The sequence below is a fragment of the Habropoda laboriosa genome, unplaced genomic scaffold, assembly GCF_001263275.1.
Source record: "Habropoda laboriosa isolate 0110345459 unplaced genomic scaffold, ASM126327v1 scaffold333, whole genome shotgun sequence".
NCBI lineage: Eukaryota > Metazoa > Arthropoda > Insecta > Hymenoptera > Apidae > Habropoda > Habropoda laboriosa.
The window spans coordinates 12,008-37,206 of NW_017100500.1; the positions used below are offsets into that span (position 1 = coordinate 12,008).

The 25,199-nt window shown below is 38.9% G+C and overlaps 5 protein-coding genes across 9 annotated transcripts in view; 3 read left to right on the forward strand and 2 right to left on the reverse strand.

Annotated features, from left to right (window-relative positions):
* Positions 1-4,144: 4,144 nt before the first annotated feature.
* LOC108576152 (mucolipin-3-like) lies at positions 4,145-11,328 on the forward strand. Of its 4 annotated transcripts, XM_017939094.1 has the most exons (5): positions 4,145-4,804; positions 8,179-8,343; positions 8,440-8,712; positions 9,339-9,624; positions 9,740-11,328. In XM_017939094.1, the coding sequence occupies exons 3-5, from the start codon at positions 8,570-8,572 to the stop codon at positions 11,201-11,203; spliced, it is 1,893 nt and encodes a 630-aa protein (XP_017794583.1). In that variant the 5' UTR covers positions 4,145-4,804; positions 8,179-8,343; positions 8,440-8,569; the 3' UTR covers positions 11,204-11,328. The 4 variants fall into 4 exon arrangements, with proteins under 4 accessions (XP_017794583.1, XP_017794586.1, XP_017794584.1 ...); XM_017939097.1 differs by lacking the exon at positions 8,179-8,343; XM_017939095.1 differs by lacking the exon at positions 4,145-4,804 and having other exon boundaries at positions 7,903-8,343.
* Positions 5,573-7,445, reverse strand: LOC108576154 (BTB/POZ domain-containing protein KCTD16). The gene has a single exon (XM_017939098.1). It carries the CDS (start codon positions 6,762-6,764, stop codon positions 6,012-6,014), a length of 753 nt encoding a protein of 250 aa, XP_017794587.1. The 5' UTR covers positions 6,765-7,445; the 3' UTR covers positions 5,573-6,011.
* A 1,533-nt stretch (positions 11,329-12,861) lies between the features above and the next one.
* On the forward strand, positions 12,862-15,304 carry LOC108576135 (kelch-like protein 5). The gene is made up of 9 exons (XM_017939069.1): positions 12,862-12,977; positions 13,130-13,291; positions 13,368-13,681; positions 13,810-13,905; positions 13,981-14,170; positions 14,234-14,621; positions 14,689-14,901; positions 14,964-15,135; positions 15,227-15,304. The coding sequence occupies exons 1-9, from the start codon at positions 12,926-12,928 to the stop codon at positions 15,302-15,304; spliced, it is 1,665 nt and encodes a 554-aa protein (XP_017794558.1). The 5' UTR covers positions 12,862-12,925.
* Positions 15,305-15,765: 461 nt separating this feature from the next.
* On the reverse strand, positions 15,766-17,730 carry LOC108576136 (protein phosphatase methylesterase 1). The gene is given in 8 exon segments (XM_017939070.1): positions 15,766-15,784; positions 15,875-16,007; positions 16,072-16,394; positions 16,471-16,536; positions 16,779-17,012; positions 17,092-17,118; positions 17,120-17,383; positions 17,546-17,730. Coding segments are annotated over 8 exon segments (1,146 nt in total). The 5' UTR covers positions 17,626-17,730.
* Positions 17,731-19,793: 2,063 nt separating this feature from the next.
* The window catches only part of LOC108576132 (protein quiver), a 9,301-nt gene continuing 3,895 nt past the window's right edge, over positions 19,794-25,199 (forward strand). The window contains exons 1-2 of one of the 2 annotated variants that reach the window (XM_017939064.1): positions 19,794-19,837; positions 24,144-24,294. In XM_017939064.1, coding sequence (XP_017794553.1) covers positions 24,270-24,294 — 25 coding nt within the window. In that variant the 5' untranslated portion in view covers positions 19,794-19,837; positions 24,144-24,269. Of the gene's footprint in view, positions 19,838-22,072; positions 22,151-24,143; positions 24,295-25,199 lie in introns of those variants that run through there. The other variant, XM_017939063.1, reaches the window with a different exon arrangement.

The following is a 25,199-nucleotide window of genomic DNA, read 5'->3' on the forward strand; positions in this document are numbered from 1 at the left end:
AGATTAGAATAATAGGTGGCTGGGATAACACGGAGAAAGTTCTGGGAAACGTTGAAAACTGCCAAAGCTCTCGCCGCCCCGGGTATTTGGAATTAGAATAGAAGTTCCTAATTGACGCGTTCTTTTTCGTGAAACAAATATCCCAGCGTTTTCTCCCATCGAAATCACGCTCGTCGAGAATCGGCGTCTGTATCAGTTTTTGTAATTGATCGTTGTTCAATTAAATTACTTAATTAAAACGTTCGCGAGAAGATATTGATCGTTTTACGCTTGCACAGCGGATCAGAAGTACGTGTTGCTGCGAAATTGAAACGTAACTGTAGGCTTTTCGTTTGTTTTGCAAACACGCGTACACGGCAAAAATCGAAACAGAAAAAAGAATAAAAAAAACACTGGGTGTTGATGTAATTGAGGATTTAATTAAATTTAGCTGGGAATCAAATTCTACTCGATTGAGAAAAAAGAAAAATACAATGAATCGCGCGTTTCAATCAATTTTTCGTGTACGATAACGACGCGGCAGTTTACTAGTCTATGCAGCGTTACGCTCTCTGTTTCATACGAGAAAAAAAAAACACAAGAGTATACTTGTTCCGTTGAAATTAAATATAACGAAGTGTTAAATTGCAGTAGATAGAAGAATAATTGAAATGAAAATATATTCGGAAAAGCGATAGAGAAGATTGCTCTCGTCATGCCTCTATTTAAATTGCTTCACAGTGTACACGGAGGCGGCACAGACGTCTCCCGTGTTATCATTCGCCCTATTTCACGATCCCGGCTTACATTCAATCCGCGGAAGACGAAAAAAAGAGGAAGCGAAAAAAAAAAAAGGAAAAAATAGAAGAGCGCAGAAGGGGGACAAACCCCGAGGAAAAATAATTTCACTCAGTCGTCGTATCATCCATTTTTATTTTTCCTCTCTCGATTTATGTATATACATGTACAATGATTCAGTATCGTCACAGTGTAGCATCGTCTTACACGCTACCTAACACCCTTAAAAAGCCGCGTGTGTGCTCGACGAACAAACTCGGGCGGAAGTGAATTCTCGCGTCAGCAAACACGTAGAAGCGGAAATAAGGGCGCGGAATTCGAGTTTCCTCCGCCGTTTTAAATCGGAAAGCGTGTTACGCCAATTTTTCACTTCTCTTTTTTTTCTGTATTCTTATCGTACGTAAATACACCGACGGCTCGATGAAAATTTACGAGGGTATTTTTCAATTTCGAAACCATTTACTCTCCTCGCCATTGAAATTAACATTTTTATTCGAACAACCATAAACACACGTCGGTTACGAGTTTCTCAACACGTGGTAGCAGCGAAAGGTAGCGAATTCTTTGACGCGGTTTTCGCGAGCGGAGAAATTTGATAGGCAGTTTGGTTCGAAAAGAAAAAATCCACGGATGATTTGATTTACCTCTCGTCACAGACGAGAACCTCGGGGTGAAATGTTGGCCGTATGCCCGCGTCGCAAGCGTTCGCTTTTCGTCGCCGTTTGTTCGACAAGGGTGCACGCGACTTTCTCGCTTTCTACGTTTGCCGAATTCGCTTCGAACGAGAAAAGGAAAGAAAAAGAGTCGCTCGGACGTGGCGCGGCAAAAATCGCTGCTGCCTTCCACGCGGAGTGGCGGTTGTTAAACCAGTTATATTCGTTCGATCGGTTTCTAGATTTGCTCGTTCGAGGCTCATTTCCTTTCACAGGCGAACGGAACCGCGATGCGCCGCTTATAATCTACGAATTAGGGCCGCTTGATCTCGCGCGGATCCTCCTCGCGGTTCTCCTCTCGTCGACTCCGTGCAACATTGCGATATCCACGATCGCAACGCTATTTTTTCGAATGAAAGGGGGTGCCCGCTTACGAAGAAGATGCCCGGAGTAACCGATAGCATCGAGACTCACAAGGAATCGAAGATCCTTTCGAGCCTGTCTCGACACGAGACACACCAGGTACACCAGAATTGGGAATGTGGCCAATTGGACTTGCATGATTCGTGGAATTCCCTGGGAAGTATCCGGCCACCGAAACAGTTTGGAGTTCCATCTGCTGCATTTTTTACATTCTACGTAATACCGATCATTCGCCACTGTAACGTTACTCCAAACTTTCTTGAACGTCTTAACCCTTTCGCTACGGTCGTCTTTGCCAAATTTCTATGAAATACCTGCTATCTTAAAACGCGAGTAACAGAGCTGTGAAAGTAGCGAAAGAGTTAAGGATCTCTAGCAGACGAAGAGAATCATACAACAGGTAATCCATGGAAGTACTTATAGCATACAATTGTACAATGAAACATTTCAAGGAACTTCACGCGTTAAAAGTTAATGTCCAGCTCGTTAAGCGCTAATTAAACAACCACTAAGTTTATTGTCCCTAAATTCTACGGTGAGTCAGATAAGAGGTGTCGACAATGATATGTCAAATTTCGAACGGGGAACATAATCACAACAGTTCGATACAACGCCACCCACATTCGTATCTCTACGAAGCACCTGGATGTATCGATCGTGCGAACGTGTTCCTCTCGTCGTGCGAAAATTATAACACGAGACTCGCGAATTCGTGCGATTCGAAGAAGAGGAGGCTGTGTGCCTAGGGAGAAGATCTGGTGACGTTCGAAGCAACCTTGGACTGCGCTAGAGAACATCGTGTCTGAATGATTTCGAAAGACGTCTCGCGACGATTATCCAGTAGGTGCAAGTGACATTTTACAATTTTGCACAAGATTGACGAGCGTGTGCAACCTTCGCGATGTACCGAACCGTTGTACAGATCCGTTGCTCGGTCGCTCGCTCGCTCGTCGAATTTCACCAATTCCTGCCTCCGAATATCCCGTGGCTTTGCATCCTTTGACACGTCGGCCGTGTTATCGATGAACCGTGCAATCGTCAGTGCACAAAAGGTCCGCTTTACTCCTACCGAATTTCCAGTGTTCCGGATGGAAGAGCCAGGCGCCTTGAATCAACCCTCTCTGTTCCGATGCCTATCCGTGGTCTGTTTTATGCATGTATACACGAGCTTAGATGGGTGATATCAAGGGTACCATGAAAAATCCCGGAAAACAGGGAATCTCTACCTGTGTGAGATCGATCTCGTCTAACCTTACCGGTGAACACGTTAACAGAATATCAGACCTATGTATGTATATACATAGTACGGATTCGAATGATCCACGAGTGATTTTGATTGGAAGGGAGAGAGGACCGAGACTATCGACGATGAATTAACAGCGTGAAACTGAATCCGATTATCATTCACTTCTCTGCTACTCTCGAACAGAGAGAGAGAGAGAGAGAGAGAGACATTTGACTTCGAGATGTTCGAATTTGCGATTCGACGCTGCTCCGTTACCTTCTCTCCTCCGCTGCCTATTTTGCAAGTCGATTCGGCGGCCGCTGTCTGTCTCGAACGGAACGGTCCGTCGATAACCGTGGGCCCGCGAGTAAACGATTCGAAGGGGAACTGCGACGTCGTAAATAATTCTATTCGAGATCTAATAAGAGTTAGTGTGTTGGAAGAAAGGAATTTACGTTCTCGCGTGAGCCGGTGATAAGATTGTCTCGCTTGCAGGGGTGGAGGAGGAGGAAAAACGATCGCGCGGAGAAAACTGTATCAATTCTTATCCGTGGCGCGTTAACTTTCAAATGAAAAATAAAGAACACGCCATCGGAGATAGTCGAGCTGAGTGAATTCTTCCCGCGGACCAAACGCACACGCACGCACGCACACGCGCATACACACCGGTCTCTTCTTAGCGTTTTAGAATTTTCTTGAACGGAACCATATGTATTCGACCGTGACACGATCGCGCCAGTTCATCCTGAAAAATTGCCCGCGTTACAGGGGGGAATCTCGACGAAAAATCTGTGTACCGGCTAAACTACGCAATCCACTTTAACATTCTGTTTACCGTTACCACGAATTCGCTTCTCGCTAACCTTATCACCGAGATTACTACCTCTACACACTTTTTCACTCTACAGAGAACAGACGTCAAACGATTTCTTTTTCCTTCTTCTTTTTCAACCGAATCAAGTATCTGGAGATATTACAAGAACCTCTTGAAATCGAGACAAGAAAATCGAACAGCGACGATAATCGTACCGCGATAAAGATACAAGAGACAACGTATCCTATAACCTGTGTCCCGTCCGCTTTAACTAGAGAAATCGCTCGTTTTCGCGGAGTGAAGAGGACGAACTGAAACGTTCTAAATAATCGAAATCGCGTCTTGCCGTCGCATACGTCGCCGCCGGATTCGCTCAGTTTCACCGCCGGTCACCGACGCGAATACCGATCTCCTCTCGTTCGAAAACTTCAGGATCAACTTCTTACTCGCCGCGTGAATTAATCGAACGATTCCGGACACGTTCGACGATTTTCAACCGAGAAGAGGGGAAAAGAATTGGAGTTTCTACGCGATCAAAGACACACCAGAGAGAGAATATCTACACTTTCGTAACGTGACGACACATCGAACGAACCTGTTCCTGTGTACGTACTTACACACCGTTACGATTTTATGCACGCGAGAACGAAGTAACCAAGTGTCGTCACCTCTCTACCGAAGAATTGTGTTTAAGAGAGGCGTTCTGTATACACTATATTCGCTCGACATGTGTTTAACACCGTTGCTGGCTTGTACGTACACACAATCTACATTTCACGATACGTACACACGAGGCTCGTTCCAGTGCGGCGCAAGCAAACTGTTCAATATCAAGTTCAACCTCGAACAGTCGACCAGCGTTGTTTGAAGTTGAATCTTCGTTCTTTCCTTCCTGCGGCGGATGAGATAATGGTACGTATTGATAGAGAGTTGCGTTGCTCGAGTACTATCAGGCAACCTGTTAATCCTTGATACTTCTACCGCTTCGATACCAGTTTTAACATCGTTTCGACGTCCTTTCTTTTTTCTCGCGGTACGCATCGATGGCAAGATGAAAAATCAGACGAAACGCAGCATCGTTCGGTTCTTCGAGACTTTGCACCGGTTCTTCCTAGACGACGAGAGTCTTTGAACCTCGATACCGACGAAGTTTCAGATGATATTTCCGGTGGTGAAGGTTTTTCGATCGAGACTAGAGTATGATATAATATTCGGAGAGTGAACATGGTCAATCACGATGGTCAATCATGAAATATAGATGAACAAATTTTTGAATTTCCGTTTGATCTTGTTTCGAATCTGACGATCAAACGTTGATCGTTCCTATTGTCCAATCTCTTCGTCGTATCTTCTGAATATTTGTCGTCGAAGCTTTTGTCTCACAGGTGAATCAAATATTCACGCTCCTCTTTCGTTGGTCCGAAAACGGTGAGACAAACTTCTCTAAAGATCCGAAGATCATCCTTTCAAGTTTCTGTTGCCTCTTGGTCTTTCCAGCACTGCCAATTAACCGCTGAATTAAGCAAGATGAACTCGGCTTTGTTTCATCTACGAAGTGTCTTCGACCGACGTTTAACACCACGCTGTTGTACACGTGTTGGAGAACACAAGTCTCGCGAAATTACGACAAAGACTCTTCTCGCTGTTTCTGTCTCTTTCTTTTTTTTTTTTTTTTTTGACAAACGAGGCAACTTCGTTCAGATAACGACACCGTTACGTGACTCTTTTCGTCGACAACCTTTCCAGACCCAGAAAGAAACGAGCGAAGAGTATATTTTTCGTTGAAAGAGAGATGCGTGACATTGTCGTTCTATGTATAGCTCGATGAATTTCAATAGTACATGCACACAATGCTCGTGTTACGACGAAAAAAGTTCATCTACTCTTTTTTTTGGTTTCTTTTCCTTTTATTTTACCCTACCGGTTGCGATCTCAGTTCGTAAAGAGGGAACATCTTGAAGGAAGCCAACTTCTCTGTATCGGCGACAGAAAGGAAAATTCGGAGATTTTTGGAATGAAATCTCGTGGATCGTGTGTCGATAGGACACCGACTATTACCAGATATAACAGTCGACTTGATTTATCTAATTCAGACCAAGGAAGAACGAGGAATTGCTATTTAATCACGGATAAAGACGAACTCGTTGTAATGATTCCAACGATTCTCCTCGTAGTCCACTCCAGGTTTCAATTGTTCCGAGTTGCCGCCGGCTGTGCCGGAACCGCAGCTACCGGCCAGCTTAAACCCATGCTCCTGAAGCATGTCGAAAGCTTGCTCTATAGAGCTGTGCTTGAGGAAGAACCTGGAGGTGTAACGGTCAGTGATACCGTGGTCAGGATCACGGCTCTCGTTCAACGTCTCCCCGAATACGTCTCTGCATAGTGTGACGCGGCCGCATACAAGGATCCTCGACAGCTTCCGGAACTTCACATCCGCCAGACCTTCGCGGCCGAACGCGAAGCTTCCGCGATAACCGAGTGTTATGTATCCGGGTGTTTTCTTCCCCGAGGAAGTGAAGGAACCGGAAGGTTTGCCATTTTCGAGAATGGCACGTTCCAAGCCGGGCAGACCGTAAAAATTCGCCTCCTGCTTCAATCTCTCCTTCTCTCGAAAGCCTTCCGGCAGAACCAACGCTTGGTTACGCAGGAAATCGAGGACGTAACGGAAGAGTACCCCGTCACGATCCAGGAAGTATTTCCCCTTGGCATCCTTCTCTACCGGCGTTTTTCCCGAAAACAAAGCGGCCAGATGAGAATCGCTTTCCCGAGTGAGGGTGGTGAGCGCAGTGGTGTAAAATACACCGCCCACGTTCAGCTCCACCACGCTTGGCACGGCTTCCTGTTGCTGCTCCGTCTGCTGTTGATCCACCATGCTTCTGACGCTTCTCTCCCTCTCTTTCTCTGTATACTCGTCTCGCGCGAAGGTCCGATTCGAGTGGAACGGTGGGGGAGTAAGTAACACGCGGGGAATTAACGAGAGTGGAATAGGTGTCTAGGGATGTAGAACGCGAGATATAACGAGGGGGAGGGGAAAAAAGAAAGGGAATAAAATCTCAACTGTGTTTATATTCTCGTCTCGCGAGACGTCGAGAGAGGCTGATTGCACCCAGCGAAGAGAACACTTTTTAATCTTTTCCCCAAGAGTACACTGTACACAGCACGGTGAGAAGGATCGCGTAAACAGCGAGAGAGAACGGTAGCGACGTTGACAGGTCGGTGACCGAGGGATAGTTGAGGGTTGCGACAAGGTAGACACACTCCAAGATAGTTCTGACCCCGAAAGCGTGCTCTCTCGGAGCTGGGGACGAGAAAGACTGACGATGAGAGACTGCGCCTACGGTCGGTCGAGGAAGGCCGAGCTTAGCTCGGCTCCGTCGCTACGCTTCCTCTCCTAGGCAGTTGGCGCGCGCGGCAGGACGCACCGCTCGTGTGTATTGCAAGGCACCGATACGCTGGCGCAGAAGGTGCACCGACAACGCGCGCCGATCCTCGAATGGAGAAACGCGCGCACCTACCCCCTTGTCATTCGATCACTGCACGCGGACCATCGTCCGCGTGCTATCGTCCCAACGAAATTTCACTTTTTCTTATTATCACAATTATCTCTCGATAATTGATTACGCTTAATTCCATCGGCCGATCACGCTTCGTTGTCCTCGAATTTCGCGTAGGCGAAATATTACGCGGTTCGCTTTGCTCACGAGTAACGACAGAGTGGCGTGAAAAAGGTAGAAAATAGTGTTATACACCTACCTTTGAACGACGCTTGTAGTTACTCCTCTGCGTTCTCCTCGTTTCAACTTCGAAAACCTCCTGTTTTCTCGGCCTTTTGGTAATTTATAGGATCCCACACTGTTTCTGACGTTTCGAAGTTCCGCCATTGTTGCGACGCGACGAAATACGCGGGAAAATACCTTCCCAGCATCCCTCTCGCTGTGAACCTAAATTCGACGTAAATGCGTACGTGTTGAGGTTATACGTTTATTTGAAAGACAACCGTTTGTCGTTATATATGTTTAGAGATATTTATGATAGTTCGATCGTTTGTGTGACTCGTGCATAGTACATATAACGATAGACAAAACGATGCGATCTGTTGATACAGTTAAACGTAATTATCAGTAAAGAGCTGCCAACCTCGAGAGCTTCTATGTGCGCATTTCCTGTCACATATATACACACTGTTTCACATTTTCACGAGATAAAAGCTGGGAACAAACGTATTTAGAAGCAATGACGTCAAATATTTATGAGTGTATATTTTTATTTGATCATCGAACAATTAGCGCGTTCCCCACTGCTTGTCCCCACTTCTCGATCAGCTGGTTTCACGAATGGCCGATGTAGCGCACCGATCAGTTAAGCTGGATACATGAATTGGATGGCCTGCGATGGCCGCGGTTAGCAGCGTGCGATCGTTGCAATTACTTTCCACTGCATTTTACGAACCAGTACGTTGCATTAGTTGCCATCTCCCTCTCGTACAGAACACGGTTACGTGGTAGAAACTGATGTCACTTTGTAATCTTTCTTGTGTTACTACGCAGATCAACGTATGTGAACAACTCGTCTTTTCATCGTCCGTCGGAAACTGGGACGACAATTCCGCGGGATAAATCACTTTGAATTAACAATTTAAACTGTCCGACTATCTTCCTAAGAAACGATCCGCGAAAAATGTCAGCGTCACAGACAAAAAACACAAGGGATGAATCCAGAGGTAATATTCTCACGAACCATACGTGGAGTAATGGACCCGACAGCGATGACGAGCTAGCTAGAGAAAATGAATTGTTGAACGAAAATATGGTCAGTCCAAGGTTCGTAAGTTTATCACGTTGTTTATACTAACCGTCCTTGATCGAACTAGTTATTGATATTCGTCGTTTAATTGTCTTTCGTCTCTTCTCGATTGATCTTTAATCGGTATTAGATATTAATATCGTCCTTATGTCACTGTCTTTCTTTGTTAACTGGTGCATCGTTAATAGTGGAATGCTGCACGCGGTATCGTATCTTTCTGATACATCGTTGAAATCTTTTGGAACGTTATTTTTCATGGATTCAATTCAATTGGTGGTAATAAAATTTTTATTTATTTTCTAATCTTGTGCATTGTCATGAACAAGACAAAGTACATGTTAAAACTACTTCAGATAAAACAAATAGTAAAATACTTTATGAGCTATGTGCTTTCCAATAATCTGTATTGTACAAATAATCACATGTTTGGTATGATAAGCTAGTAAATGTACTTTTTAATATTCTTTGTTCATGCATAAAAAGTAATACTATTATCAAGTGGATAATGTGTCAACTCAGTTGGATTAAAACTATCAACTGTAGAAGTAACATTGAAACATTTGAATAATATTTGTAGTTGTATATTGTAGTTAAAATTGTGAAATAATTTGTAATATCTGGTGAAATTTTCTTCTGTTTGTAGTCATCGACGATTAACTGTAGAAGAACAATCTGCTTATAATATGACACTGTTCACTGAGGGGAAGATGCGCAGAAAATTAAAGTTTTTCTTCATGAATCCTATTGAAAAATGGCAAGCGAAACGTCGCTTGCCGTATAAATTTGCTGTTCAAGTCATTAAAATTGTGCTGGTCACTGTACAACTGTGTTTATTTGCACATAACAACTATATGCATGTAAATTATGCTTGGGATAATCGAATTGCTTTCTCACATCTGTTTCTCAAAGGATGGGATGCTACTCAGGAGGTAATGTATTATTCAGTAATTATTTATTTTAAATGATATACGTATAATAATTCATATTTAAATATAATAATGAACACAAAAAAATGGTGATATGTTTTATGATTTTTACTTTCAGGTTGCACTTTATCCACCAGCAACAGGTCCTTTGGCAATTTATAAAAAAGATGATTTCTATCGTACAATTGATTATGCCTTAGATGGTTATTATAATCTTAGTAATGCAATTGGATCTTACTCGTATACTGCAGAAGACAACTCAGTAGATACTGTTGTTTTATGCTTATATCACTATAAAGAAGGTATTATATTTGGTTTTAATGAAAGTTATGTCTTTGATAAAGAAATCATAGAAGTTTGTATAAATATAACCACTGAATCTTACAACTTAATGGATACGTCGAAACGCTTATTGCGCGAAAATCAGATTAATATAAATTTTTCGGCCCTTGTTAGGGCTCATTTAAAGTTTGCTTTGAAAACTGTTAATTTAAAAGCTGCAGGACCTATGACTCCACCTGATTGTTATCAGTTTAATATAACAATTAATTTCGATAATCGCGATTTTGATGGACAAATGTTGCTTTCATTAGACGCCAAACCTGTAAGGTTGCAATGTAAAGGCGATACGCGTTACGTAACAAATAATCGCATTGAATCAACATTAAGGACTTTACTCAATTTACTTGTCATTTTTATTTGTACTCTATCTCTTAGTTTATGTTCAAGAGCTATATACAGAGCGCAATTACTGAAATACGAAACGATGAATTTCTTTATGAAAACATATGGTAAAACATTGAGTTTTGAAGGAAGATTAGAGTTTTTAAATTTGTGGTATGTTATGATTATTGTAAATGATCTCTTAATTATTATTGGCTCAGCTTTAAAAGAAAAAATTGAACGAAAACAATTTGGTACTGACTACTGGAATGTGTGCAGTATATTTCTTGGTACCGGAAATTTGCTCGTTTGGTTCGGTGTATTACGATACCTTGGTTTCTTTAAAACGTACAACGTGGTGATTCTAACGTTGAAAAAAGCTGCTCCTAAAGTAGCACGATTTTTAATATGTGCCATTCTCATTTATGCTGGTTTCACGTTCTGTGGCTGGTTAATTTTAGGCCCGTATCATATGAAATTCACATCTCTCGCTTCAACTTCTGAATGTCTGTTCGCTCTTATAAACGGAGACGACATGTTCGCTACATTTTCCATGACATCGTTCGAATCACCGATGTTATGGTGGTACTCTAGAATCTATTTATACTCGTTCATTTCATTATACATATACGTGGTTTTAAGTTTATTCATTTCTGTGATAATGGACGCTTACGATACAATCAAAGTTTATTACCGCGATGGTTTCCCGAAAAACGATTTGCAAACTTTTATCGCGGCTTGCACAGACAAAGCGTCCAGTGGTCTCTATAGAGACGATTCTGAGAAAAGCGATTTATCAATGCTTTTGGATCGCTTTTGTTGTTGTCGGAAAAGTCCCTTTTACGGGTCAGTCTCAGGTTCAAGTACAGAATTCTCAACGAAATCGGACCAAACGTGTGGGACAGCAGTCTGTATATAGTGCGTTAAAGAACAATAATGTATTATATAAATATTATGGCTCCACAGCAAATACTCGATATTACAATGAGAATTTTGTCATGTAAAGTATTTTCTATGAAATCAGTGCGTTCCATTTGTTTTTCGTTTTAAGGCTGCAGTAGAATACTAGCATTTTTATATCTTATGTAAATGATAATACATACTGCTAAATAATTCGTTTTAACTTCGTTAATGTAAAGTAAAATATTTTACGGAAAAATGTTTCCGCATTTAGGAACGAGACATACGTAATAATAATGGTAACGACGTCGTTGTTATTTATATAGTATGAGGTATAAAGTATTAATATACTAAAAATAATTGTAAAAATGTAACGTTTCTGCCGAAAAGTTTAATAGTGCAAAGTATTTACATGTAAGACTAACACGTACCTTTTCTTATCAAGGAGTATTTACATGTATAAATAAAACTGTAAAATGCCAAAAGTCATAAAGCAAGTATATGATGCACAGTTTTGTATATACACGGGTCTGTAATTATTATTTTCAAAAAAAATCGGACGTAATGAATTCGACATATAGGTAGTTACAAATAAGAAGATATCTCTATTAAAAATGTAATAAAATATAGAATAGTAATCTTAACAAAACAGATCAACTACACTGTACACGATGTCTTGATATTCATATATAATTTACGAAATCATGGAATGCGTTTTAGTTAAAACAAACAAACAGAACAAAAAAAAAGTGTTACCCAAAGAAATATATTTATAGTATATTTACAATGGAATATAATAAAATTGTAATTTTTTAAACTAACATTTAATATTTTCTCTTTTATAAAGTTTCTCCTTAGTTACATTAACACAAATGAATCATTGCACGAACTGTTTACGTTTTCGATGAGTCATACGTGTGCAATGTGCACTTTCAAATGCACATACATATACACCAACAAGCAAGCAACATGCTGGAACCTTATAACCTACAACTTACATCTAATAATTGTCTATAGAAAGCATTTACAGACCACGTTGGTAACATTGTTATCAGATTCTTAACGCAGAAATAAATCGCAGTAACATTTTCATATATATCAGCATAATTTTTCCTTGATTTTTTTTTATTATGAAAGGAATCCAGTTACTTCCATGCTATCTTTATTAATAAAAAAAAAGGACGTACTTTTCTGTCTAATTCTTTTGCAAGCAATATAAATATATGATCGATGGTACTTTTAACCATAAGTGAATCATTTATTACAGTTTCAATAGAGTTTATATTCACCTCATGTACAAATCTAGTGAACAGGGAGCACTGACCCAAGAAATGAGCAGAGCTGGTCACTGACCGTACCTAAACGCGATTCACTGTTTACATCCAGTTTCACATCTCGACTGTCAAGGTGAAGCGCGGCATCAATACTCTGCTGCCGTCAAGCTTGAGTGCACAGAAGACTGTTCACTGCGTAAAAATTAAACTACTTTCTCGAAATAAAGTGCCTTGTGGAAATTAAACGTAAAATTATTACGAAAGTAACTGTCAAACCTTTTTGCGGGAAAATGTCGAGAATAAGTCATACCGGAGCGGGATTGAACAAAGGCGAGCTTGAATTTCTGTTCTCGAACAAAGAAGCGTCTGCCAGTGAACACAGTATTTCAAGCATGGTTTCGAGTATTTCTGTTTCGCAAGATGAAAATTTTCGTGTGACAAAGCATGCGGAAAACAGTCTTAAAGTTATGGAAAAATATTTACATGATCAACAATTGACAGATGTCATATTAATTGCAGGTATGTAGTGTTGCAAACAAATTTCTTTGTCTTCAAAGTGACATTTGTAGCTCATTGTCTGCAATGAGTCATCTGAACTTGATTTAAAACAAAAGGTATAATATTATTTAAGGGATTAAAAGATTCATCTATTCTTCTGATTACTTATTTAGGTAAAAGACGTTTTCCAGCACATCGTTTAGTACTCAGTGCAGGTTCAGAATATTTTGCCGCCATGTTTACTAGTTCTTTAAGAGAATCTGCACAAGATGAAGTTGAATTAAAGGGTGTAGATGGGGATGCATTATGGGCTTTGGTCTGTTATTGTTACACAGGTATAATTTAGATACTTGAGAAATTATTGTAAAAAATCAATTTTACATACAATCATTTGTATGTTTCTAAACATAGGTTGCATAGAATTAAGGGAAGATAGTGTAGAAACTCTTTTAGCCACAGCATGTTTGCTACAATTGAATCCAGTTGTTAAGGCTTGTGGCCAATTTCTTCGAAAACAACTTCATCCAAGTAATTGCATAGGGATAAGAATGTTTGCCGATACACAGGGTTGTACAGATTTATTAGATCATGCTAATGCATATACAACAAAATATTTTATGGAAGTTACAAAAAATCAAGAATTTTTATTGTTATCTGCCAATGAAGTTGCCAAACTTTTAGAATCTGAGGACCTCAATGTTCCTTCAGAAGAAACTATTTTTCATGTAAGAATTTATGTCATCTATTTATAGAGAGAATATTGTCAATTTAACTTTCAATTTCAATGACTATATCTCATTAAACTCAAGGCTTGAAGTGGTAGAAGACCTATTACTGTTACTATTAACTTCAGGCACTTATGACATGGTTGGAACATGATCCAGAAAATAGACGAAAAGATGCAAGCAAGTTATTAAGTCTTGTAAAGTTACCTCTATTGTCTCCTGCAGTGAGTAAAATAATCTTCTACTGTCACAGAAACTATGCAATAACTTGAGTAATCATCTCTGTTGAATTTACACAGTTTATAGCAGATAATATTGAGAGTAATGAAATGTTCAAAGATCAAAGAATGGCACAGGAGTTAGTAATGGAGGCATTGAAATATCATCTCTTACCTGAACGTAGACCATTACTTCAGTCAGGACGTACAAAACCTAGGAAAGCCACAGTGGGTCATATGTTAGGAGTTGGGGGAATGGATGCTACTAAGGGTAAACGAATTAAAGGCAAATAATAAAATAGGTATTTCATTATTTTGTTACTACTTTTATTAGGTGCTACATCTATAGATGCATTTTCGCTACGTGATAATTCTTGGAAATCAATCTCTACCATGAGTGGTAGAAGACTTCAATTTGGTGCTGCTATTGTTGATAGAAAGTTAATAGTTGCTGGTGGAAGGGATGGATTAAAAACATTAAATACAGTAGAATGTTTTGATTTTTCAACTTTCACTTGGAGTACACTATCACCTATGAATGTTCATCGCCATGGATTAGGTGTAGCTGTATTAGGGGGACCATTGTATGCAGTTGGTGGTCATGATGGTTGGAGTTTTCTGGATACTGTAGAAAGGTGGGATCCAGCAACACGTCAGTGGGGTCCAGTTTCTACTATGTCTATACAAAGGTCTACAGTTGGTGTTGCTGTATTAAATGATAAGTAAGTCTCCAAGTAACTGATACACAGAATTACATTATTATGCTGTGTAATATGCGTGTATTTTTAGATTGTATGCTGTAGGTGGAAGGGATATAAGTTCATGTCTAAACACTGTAGAATGTTATGATCCACATACAAATAAGTGGACACCATGTGCACCAATGTCAAAACGACGTGGTGGTGTGGGTGTAGGTGTGGTAAATGGATGTCTTTATGCATTAGGTGGTCACGATGCACCTTCCAGTAATCCTAATGCTAGTAGATTCGATTGTGTTGAAAGGTAATACATATCTGAGGACTACATAATGGTTCAATGTATACATAAGTGTTAATAATTATTAGGTATGATCCGAAGACAGACACATGGACTATGGTAGCACCAATGAGTGTTCCAAGGGATGCAGTTGGTGTTTGTGTGCTTGGTGATAGACTTATGGCAGTAGGGGGATATGATGGTCAACAATATCTCACACTTGTTGAAGCATATGATCCTCATCTTAACGAATGGGAAGCAGTAAGGATAAATTTATATAAAATGTTATTTAATACTAAAATATTTAAGGAAATGTTACAGATATTTGTACTGCAAAATAATATATTTTAAGGTTGCTCCGTTAAATGCTGGACGTGCAGGAACTCCATGTGTTGTCATAAAACATTTAACGGGTCTCGGATTTGATTAATGGTGCGATTGTGCACGTGCTCAAATACGAAATTTTCAAAACAAAGTGAAATATTTTAATTAAAAATCTTAAATCAAAAACTGAATTTATGAATGTTACGGTATTATAAAAGCAGCATTATTTTTGTCTATAATTGTATATTTATAGACACAACGTTTCAATATGGACATAGCAATATTTGTACCCGAATTTGATACGTTGCGAGTACTATCGTAAATTTGTACATATTTATACCTACGTCTTTTGTATAAACATACTTAAATTTATTTTTAACAAATACATTTTTCATGTCGAACAGATTTATTTTTCTTGTCGAGATAATACTTTATTTACATGTATTCATATATATTTTGTGAACATATCTTTTTTAAATAAATAGGATACTCATTTTAACTAATCCATTGAATGTTTCGTAATCATATTACTTAACAAAATTACCCATTGTACCTTTTCATGTAACCCTAACAAGCAGGAAATGTTCTGAAACACATATAAAGAAATAATAGATCAATATAAAAATGCATGTTATACGTTGTACATTTAATCTAAATTTTTATAAATTAAAATTACCGCGGAAAATCAGATGCTGGTTCTGCAAATTTGTGTCTAACCATAAAAGTAGCAATTGCTTCTGCAACTTTATCTGGAACATCTTCATGTACTGCATGTCCACATGCAGGTAGTACTTGCATTTGAAATTTACCTGAAAAAACAAAGAAAAAATATATAATATTTGGCATAAATTTGAATGTAAATTTGAATCGTACCTTGCATTTGACCAACCGTAAGTTCCCGATCTAATCTATCGACACCAGCAAGCAGTAATACCTTTGGAGCCGGTACATTTAAGAATGCAGTTGACAAACCATTAAACCATCCATGCCAATACTTTTCAGTCTTGGATAAGTCTATTCTCCAAACATATTTTTTAGTAGCAGTGGCAGTGGTAGGGGGAGGTGGCGGTAGCATATTTACAGGTTCCTCTTCTTGAATAACATCTTCACGCGAAACCTTAGTTTCTGTATTACACTCGCATGTTGTTTGCGATAGAGAATCGATATCATGAGTGGCTAATTTGTTGGTTTCGATGCTAGAGCAATACAAAATATATACATAGTACCACAGAAAAAATAAGATATGAATGTGATATGCACATAAATACTAACTTTTTTATTTGTCCAGGAACTGACACCTTAGCTGATTGTATGTTACGGATTTGGCCACTTCGTACACTAAAATGTGGATAATTAGAGACATTCTTCTATAAAATCTCGTTTTGATTATACAACACAAATATGTAATATATTAAAGGGGTAAATAACATTTTAGTTTGTACAGGATCAGCCAAAAATATGCCTTCCTTCTGAACAATGTACTTAGAATAGCAAGTTTTGTTGACTAAAAAGATTTACACAAAAGTCACAAGGAAGATGTAATTTATATCTTTCTTAAAATGTAAAATATAAATACTAACCACCACTCCACAGCTTGAGAAATAGAGCTAAAACTAGATGGCCGAGATCTTAGAAAGCTTTGCATAGATGCTAATGCATCCATAGCTGTTCCTTCAACAACATCAATAACTCCTAATCCATACAAATTCCGAATTAATGGAGCAGCTCTAACAGCTACTGCACCACCCATACTGTGACCCACAAGGATTATCGGATCATCTTCTGTTGTTTCTCTAACAATTGCCGCAACATCTCTAATAACCAAATGAAACAATCAAAATGTAATGTACATTGTACAATTTATTCTTGTACCGAATTAAAAATTTTACTCACTCTGCTAAAATATCTGTAGACAAGTTTTCTTCCATGATTGATTTCTAAAACATGCAAAATGTGCAAATTATTCTGCATTTCATACATTTAATAGTTAATACCTACAGTGAACTCTGCCCAAGTTAATGCACTGTAACCACCCCCATGTAGCAATACTAATGTAGGTCCTTTTGTACCCTTAGTATAAATATGAAATTTATCATCTCCTATATTCACTTTCTTGGAATGATCAAAATATGGAATCCACTGAACTGGTTCATAGTCTCTTTTACGCTGAAATCCCTTTGATTTGCTAACCCTATTGATTAGAAAGATAAAAATGTTAATGCTAGTGAATTCCAATGTTTTCCGTTAAATCTATACGAAAAAACTCCTATTATTAAATTGCATTTATGAAAAGTTCAATTTTACTAAGATTTCATTCAATATTTTAAATATATATAATTTACAATACACTAACCTAGCACTCATTCCAACATTGACACCTGACGGTGGTAGTTTTGATTTTAAAATCGACTTTTGGAGGGAAGACATATTAGTATTGCAAGCTTCGTTTGCTTCTGTAATAATACTATTTGTAATCACAATTGTTTTCACTGGTCTTACAAACACATCACAAACTGTATTATTGTTGTTTCATCCACATTTAACGGAATGCCAAAATCACTCTGACAGCTTTAAGTTGTTACTACCTGAAATCACCGTCTATATCTTCGAGGTGGAGCGCCTCCATGAATTTATTGTTGCAGCGTCTCTTTCCTTCTTACCGATAAAATTTGAATAAAGTTATCTTACGTCGATACTAAAGATCAATAAATATTTATGTAATTTATACTTCACTTTTTAGTGCAAATTAAATTTCAATTGTCAGAAAATATTTGATTATGTATAAAAAAATATTAATCGTTTGATTTTTTATTTTATAAATTTATAACTATAAGCTTTTATAACTCTTAATTTATGCTTTCTAAATATAGGAGAATGACAAGTTGCATAAATATTCCACTCAGTGTTTTGAATACGAATACTTTCCACGGACATCCAGAATCGCAAAAATTAAAATTAAAATAACCTCTTGCAATAATAATTCACACTAAAGTATTAAATGTACTACAATTGTATGTAAGTACGGATGCATACGCAAATTTAAAAATATTCTATAACTATAAGAGTATAATTGATCAAGGTGCCTAGTTGTACTATTCTACGTATAGAACATGATAGAGGTCACTTTAACTGTTGTTACCATTATAGGTGAGACGCAGTATATTCATTGTTAAAAAATACTTACCGGCGGTACACATTACACTAGAAATATACTATATTTGTTATTAAATCGGTACTAACTGTTATATATTAAGAATAGTAGTTTATCATATGAACAATTCCTATTATTGGTAAGTATTATAGTACATATTTATATATACCAGACTTGTTTCTCGTATGATATTTGGCCCCAAGTGTGTATTGCAAATTAATGTTAACTTGCATTACTTTTATTCCTTCTTATCAACAACAGTAAATTTATGTTTAATTGTATTTTACATATTTTTTAATATTCAACTTTTTATTCACCTTTCCTTTTTTTATATCGTGGTGTACTTTATATCCTTGCAGCAATTTCCACTACACCCGAACATTTGAACACTACAATTTACCAAACGGTTTTCACAATACCAGTGAAGAAAAGAAATATTATTAGAAAACTGAAATACAGAGTAAACTATACTCACTCTGTGTCTAAGCTGCATCGATAACGTTGGGAGTGACAAAATTATTTATCACATAACGTCTCACCACTCGGTACATAATCTTACGAATACAATTTACACAAAAATTTACCAACTCTACGAATAAATAACACGTAAAACCTCTCTAATTTCCACATTTCTGTGAACAGCTCCTACATTTAATAATTACCAACACTTTTCGAAATAAACTTTTACTTTCATAAAACGTCCAAAATAATCCTATCGACGATAAACTCTTCTTTCTAATAAAAAGGACTGAAACGACGAATTACAGTAATAGAAATATAATTCTATCCTGTGAAACTTAAAGGATCCAGAGATTGAACGGATCTGGAGATGCGTGGGACAGCACGTGTGCGTTTAACGGAAATGAAACGCTCGAGGCGAAACTCCACGGCGCAAACGTGGTCCCTCCCTCTCTGTTCTTCCTCTCTCTGTGTTTCTCTCATCGGTTGTTCAGCGTACTTGCCGCAACCCGAGCACGAAGCAACGACTGCTGACCCGTCATATTGATCGACCTGGATCCGCACTTCGTCTCTATCCGATTGCGCGACTCGGGTGGCGCTTCACGAACCGCGCCGCGACGCTCAACGACGCTTAAACGCGCTAGCGTAGTCGCAACCACTGCACCTGCTTACACCGCAGCGTCCTTCCTTACGTGGAATCGTCCACCGCCATGCTTGGCGTGGTGCAGTGATCATTTAAATCGGCTAGGAACACACTGATTTAATCGACGACAGTGACGGTGATCTTGTAACGAATTGCCGGAAGGGTTGGAATTTAGTGTGCCTCATCTCCTTCTTCTTCTTCTTCTTCTTCTTCTTCTTCTTCTTCTTCTTCTTCTTCTTCTTCTTCTTCTTCTTCTTCTTCTTCTTCTTCTTCTTCTTCTTCTTCTTCTTCTTCTTCTTCTTCTTCTTCTTCTTCTTCTTCTTCTTCTCCATCGAGTTTCCGGTTTATTTCAATGGTTGAGTATTCCGGATCTTCTTATCAGTTGTGTACGTATATTGACAAGGGCATAAAACGAACAGTTGGAAAAGGAAAAGAAAAAAGTATCTTATCGAGGGATGCTGTTTTTCTTTTTATTTTCTTTTTCTCGTGACGTCGAGTGCATAAGTAATTTTCAGTGAACAGTATAAATTTTGTGAAATTGTAAATTCGTACGAATATGTTTGTGTGACATCAGGAACGTTCAAAGTCCGTGTTTCTGAAACTCGATGACAGACCATCTGGTTTTTCCTGTCTGGTTCTAATTAATATTAATTCACGCGGTTTCCACTTGTAGTAACCTTTCTCCCACGTTGTAATTGGTTCGTTACTCTGTCCTCGCGCATCTTTCCTTTCTTTCTTCGTTGCTCGAGGGGCGCTGCAGAAATAATTGTTGCATCTCGTAGCGATGTATTTGACGAAAACGCGACGAATATCTTGTAGCAAGTTCGCCTCTCTGGTGCAGTCTTATCGTTGTACGTGGAATAAGTGTCAGGCATGCAACGAACGCGATTTTTTCCTGTGAATGGAAGTGTCTGCCCTTATCTACTGAAACGTATTAATTTGTCTAGAATAGATTCAATCTTTCGCCTGTAATTTTGCTTCACATTTTACGCAGTGTTGGATTATTGTTCAGTGAAACGTTGTTCACGTAAGTTTGTGTAAAAAAAAAACCTCGCTTCGCTGTTTTATATGTAAATAATAATTTCACGCCTACGTGGTAATACTTCTACGCTGCGGATACTGAAGCCAGTGAAAGAGAATGGAAACCTACAAAAATCCAAGTTTAAAGTTCAACGGTGCTCCAAAATTCTGTTCAAATTATTATTTTTCAATCGTTCATTTTTCACTTGAAAAAAATTTTCACGCAGAAAATATCTTTAAATATTTCTTTCTATTCTTCTATATCAATTGTTGACTTGGGAAATATGAAAATTAATTAGTCAGTGCTAGTTTCGAAATTCATACACGATTTCGCACGCCAAACTTGAGCAACAGGTGTTTATATTTTAAACATTATCGACACAGTTCAGTCTAAAGACAAGTTATTCATGTCTAAAATGTTTATTTGAACGAAACCGATATTGTTATCGTAGCGTAGAAGTTTATCAATTTTCACCTGAGCGAGTAAGCAAAAAGTTGGAACGGTTTTTATCCAAATTTTTCTTTCATCCCTCAGACGATCCTGTTTTTTTTTTTTTTCACAGTCGAGTGAATTTAAAAAATTTGCATGCAATGCCCGCCGCTGCGCACTATAATACCTTGCACGGTTTTTTTTCACCACTATTTTCCATCTCGTACATCAAGTGGCCATTTCATCTTCCTTCATGCAAACATTTACGTACGCGACAGCGAGCCGTTTAACCGATCCTCACATACACATACACATTGTCCTGTCGATCAATTGCTTGGTTGCATGTAGAGAAAGAGATTCGAGGCATTGCACGAAATTATGTGCCACCGGGGCATTCAAGTTGTGCAAACACATTCGAAGACAAGACTCGTTTTTATTTTATTATCGAAAGTACAGACACAAACCACTTGCCCTATGTTCGCCTTCTTCTTCCTTTTTTCATTTTCTTCTTCTTATACAAACCTCGTGTGCGACTTTCCTCCGAACAGACAATTTTTCTACCTTTTCTAGGATTTTTTTCATCGAGAACGGTAAATAAAAAAAGAGTTAGAATTTTTCTCCCCTCTCGGTCGATTCAATCGACGTTCTCTGTTCGTTAAACGCGTCCTTTCAACCACCTTGTTAAACGTGACAATCTAGCAACGTTTCGAATGTCACATTCAATTCGCACAGATTGCGGACTTCCGATCCGGCTCGTCTTTCACCGTATCTAACAGCCACGGTTTCCTGGAAAACGAAATTAACGCGACGTCGCGCGACACTATTTGCCAAGTAGTCTCTGGATCCGATTCCACAACGATTCCGTCAGAAACGTCGAATCTTTTCGCTTGAAATTATTTCAGGATCGTCGGGACCGGTGATCGTTCGAGAGAGATCTCCTAGAAGTGACGTAAGATCGAGGGGAGGAGGCTGCGCTGCTCCTCTTTCGATGTGTCTGGCAGGAAGATGAGTTTGCGACACTGTCACAGAAGACACGATTCAGATCGGGATGACGATCGTCTGTCCTCGTAGCGGACACTTTGTAAATCCTGCGAAACCTTAGATCAAGCGTTACGACTCACTTGGCAAGTCGCTGTCTCTCGTTGTGTGCGCGTATGTGTGTATACACGTAGTCCTTCGTGAAAAAAGAGTTTCCTTTCTGTCCGTGTGAAAAGGGATCAAGAGAAAATTTCGTCGGTCTATAACAGAGGTAAATCTAGTATTGCGTTAGTTGAGACATACTTGTTTTCTAGCTTGTATTTTGCACCCTAAGCAGCTGTTTCTTTTTGTCACAAGTACACTTCCTATTTAGCAAAGGTGTACACTTTCAGTGTCACGTAGATCGATATACATCGCGTTATCGAATTATTTCAAGCATGCACTGGGAGAATTTTCGAAGATATGAGACTTTAACGACGCATTGTTCCATGAAGTAGGTAATCAGGCTCGTTGAACGTTGTTATTTATGCGCTTTGATACGCCGCCTGTTGTTTCAGCAGAGAACACCGAGGACTACTTACCCGCCTCGAGTGGTTTACCTTTCTCCTCTGTGTTACACTTTTTCTCGATCGTTGTTTCACAACGATCACCGCTTTATCTATATTCTTTTCGTCTAGCTGGGAATGAATTGCAAATTAGAAGACGCGGAGTGATTCGATTAAAGCTTCTCGTTTCCTCGTCGCTCCACACTCTTGTTTTTCTTTCTTTCCCCAATCGAGCGTTAATTTCAAAGCTGTTCCGGTCCACAGCTTTGGTAACGACGGGCATCTTTCTTTTCGCCGTGATATTCAACGTGGAAGGTTAGAACGAAGCCTGGTCGAAGTATTAGAATAAATGACCCTTCAAACAAACAATCGACCGGAAACCATAGCGCGGAAGGCGGAGTGATAATCCCTTTTAACGGATTAGACGGTTAAAGTAGCGTTTCTTTCGTCAAGTGTACCTCGTCATTGTAGTGTTTAACGGACAACACACGTACTTCGTTCGTCGAATGGACGTTACATAAAGAAGAAATACGCGAAGTGTCGATTGTTCCAGGAACATCGGCGTTCCATTTAAGCAGATTTGTTACGAAATCAAGTTTAACTCTCTATCGGAACGGTTATCTCGCGAATCGAATTTTCGCACGATCATATCCTCGGTTGTTTCGCGTCTCTCTTCGAAATTATAGCGCGAAAGCGAAAGCTTGTCGATACTCTCGAGAATCGTAAGATCTGTGTGTGCGCAAGAAGGATGCTTAATGTAACATCGTTTAGGCAAGGCTACAAGAATCGTAGAAAGGGTAGATGCGGTATTTTGTTGGCTCGCTTGTGTGCCGCAGTGTTGTTTGCCGCAAGATTGCGTGAAAACCAAAATACACCGACCCGATTTTTTAATTACTGGAATTTGTCGGAGACCACCGCTCCTCCGCGTTCAACTTTTCTGTTTACCACGTCGAGGATCGTGTAATCCGAGAAAATTGCCGAATCGAGAAATTAAATGTAAACTTGATTTTTTAATAGGTTTAGATTGTTGTGACAAATTTGAGCGTGATGTGAAGTTTGTTGCGAACGATGGCTGAACTCGTTATTTTCACTTCGCAGCATGATTCTTGTTGTGTACGACTTTTTCACCGCGAGTCCACTCCAATTTTTTCATGCATTTCTCCGAGCGGCCCTTTCTTGCTTGTTATCTTACTTACACATGCCTGCTGCTTGCTTTTCTTTTCATTAAGCCTCCGTTCTCTCTGCCTTCTTGACATATTTTGTATTTTTCTTTTACACACTAGACGAATTAATCAGCAGTTCATTCGTTATTTTAGACAAATCAGATTGTGTATTTACGTGGTAATGAATTTTAGAGTATTTCTAATTTCATCCCAGAAGTTCGTGTCGAATTTCACAATTTAGATCGATATTTCTAATATAAAAACATCTTCTCCTCGTTTCGCAACTTTTTCTGTATTTTTAAAATTTTCCAATTTCCTCGGATTTTCGTTCAAATATTCGTCACTTGGAGCACGAACTTGCGGGATGACACGATGGAATTTATTAATTCGTTTTCCTCGTGGAACGCGTAGGTTCCGTGTGAAGTATCGATTTTCTAAAACAGACGATTCTATTTCAGCACTAATACACTTTGTCTCTCGTAATTAGAAGCGGTCACTGGTTAACGGTAGATAAGTGTGGTACGTCGAGGCTTTGAATTTTATTTTCTCTTTACAGTCGATCGCCTAACGGGCGAATGCAACTACGCGAATCGTGTGAAGCGTGCATTCCTACTGTAGGGGTAAGCTCGTGACGCGGAATGAAGCTGGACCGGAAGTGAAGAGGAAACCATCGCGGAAAATCATGGGGACGAATCATCTGATAGTGGGTAAGTTTCGTGTGGAAACGTCATTTCTTACACGCTGTTCTCTTCTTTACCAGGCGAAACAGATTTCACCCGTGATTATTTCGTGTCTTTTGAGTCGTTTCTGTTTGTGGTGTTCTTGCGAAGGAATCCCAGGCACGTTAGTGGTACATACTTACATTACCAGCACAATAATAGAAAACGGACTTAAGCGAAGATACATTACCACACATTTCCTTTTTTGTCTTTTTTTTTTTTGGGAGATTCTAACCGTTCTAAACTGTTCTTTTTATTTAAATCTACAATGTACATTTGTCGTTGTTTCTTTGTTTTTTCGGAGTTGCGAAAGAAGCATTTGTACGATATTCGTTGAAATTTGGAAGGAACATTGTCACTTTAAATGTTGTCATTTTACGAGGACACGTTTCTTGAATTGTAACGGAGATTTCGAGGTAAATGCACCTGTAGCGCTAAGTAAATCTATCTTCGTTCAATTCACGCTACACGCAGCTGTAATAGCGGTAGGTTGTACCTTGTGAATGTGTTAAAAGATAAGTGTTTCTAATTTTTACTAGCTCGCAACAGTTTAGAAGGTTTGACATTTCTTTTTTTTCTCCTTCGTAAGACGAACATTTGGTTAGAGAAAAATGTCACTTTAATATATTTTTCTAAATGTATTCTGTTTTGCTTATTGGAAGTTCTATTTGTAAAAACTATCGTGCATCATTGGTAGTATATACCTACTTGCACATGGCGTGGAACGTGTTAACCCTTTACACTACTTTCATTTTTCATATACGATTGATCAGCTACTATAGCACACTCTTGCAGCGAAATTTTTGGAAGCTAAAGGTTCTGTTCTGAAAAGAAGAAATAAAACTTGAGATATTTGCGAAATAAAATTAAAAGATTTGGCAACAGAAAATTTG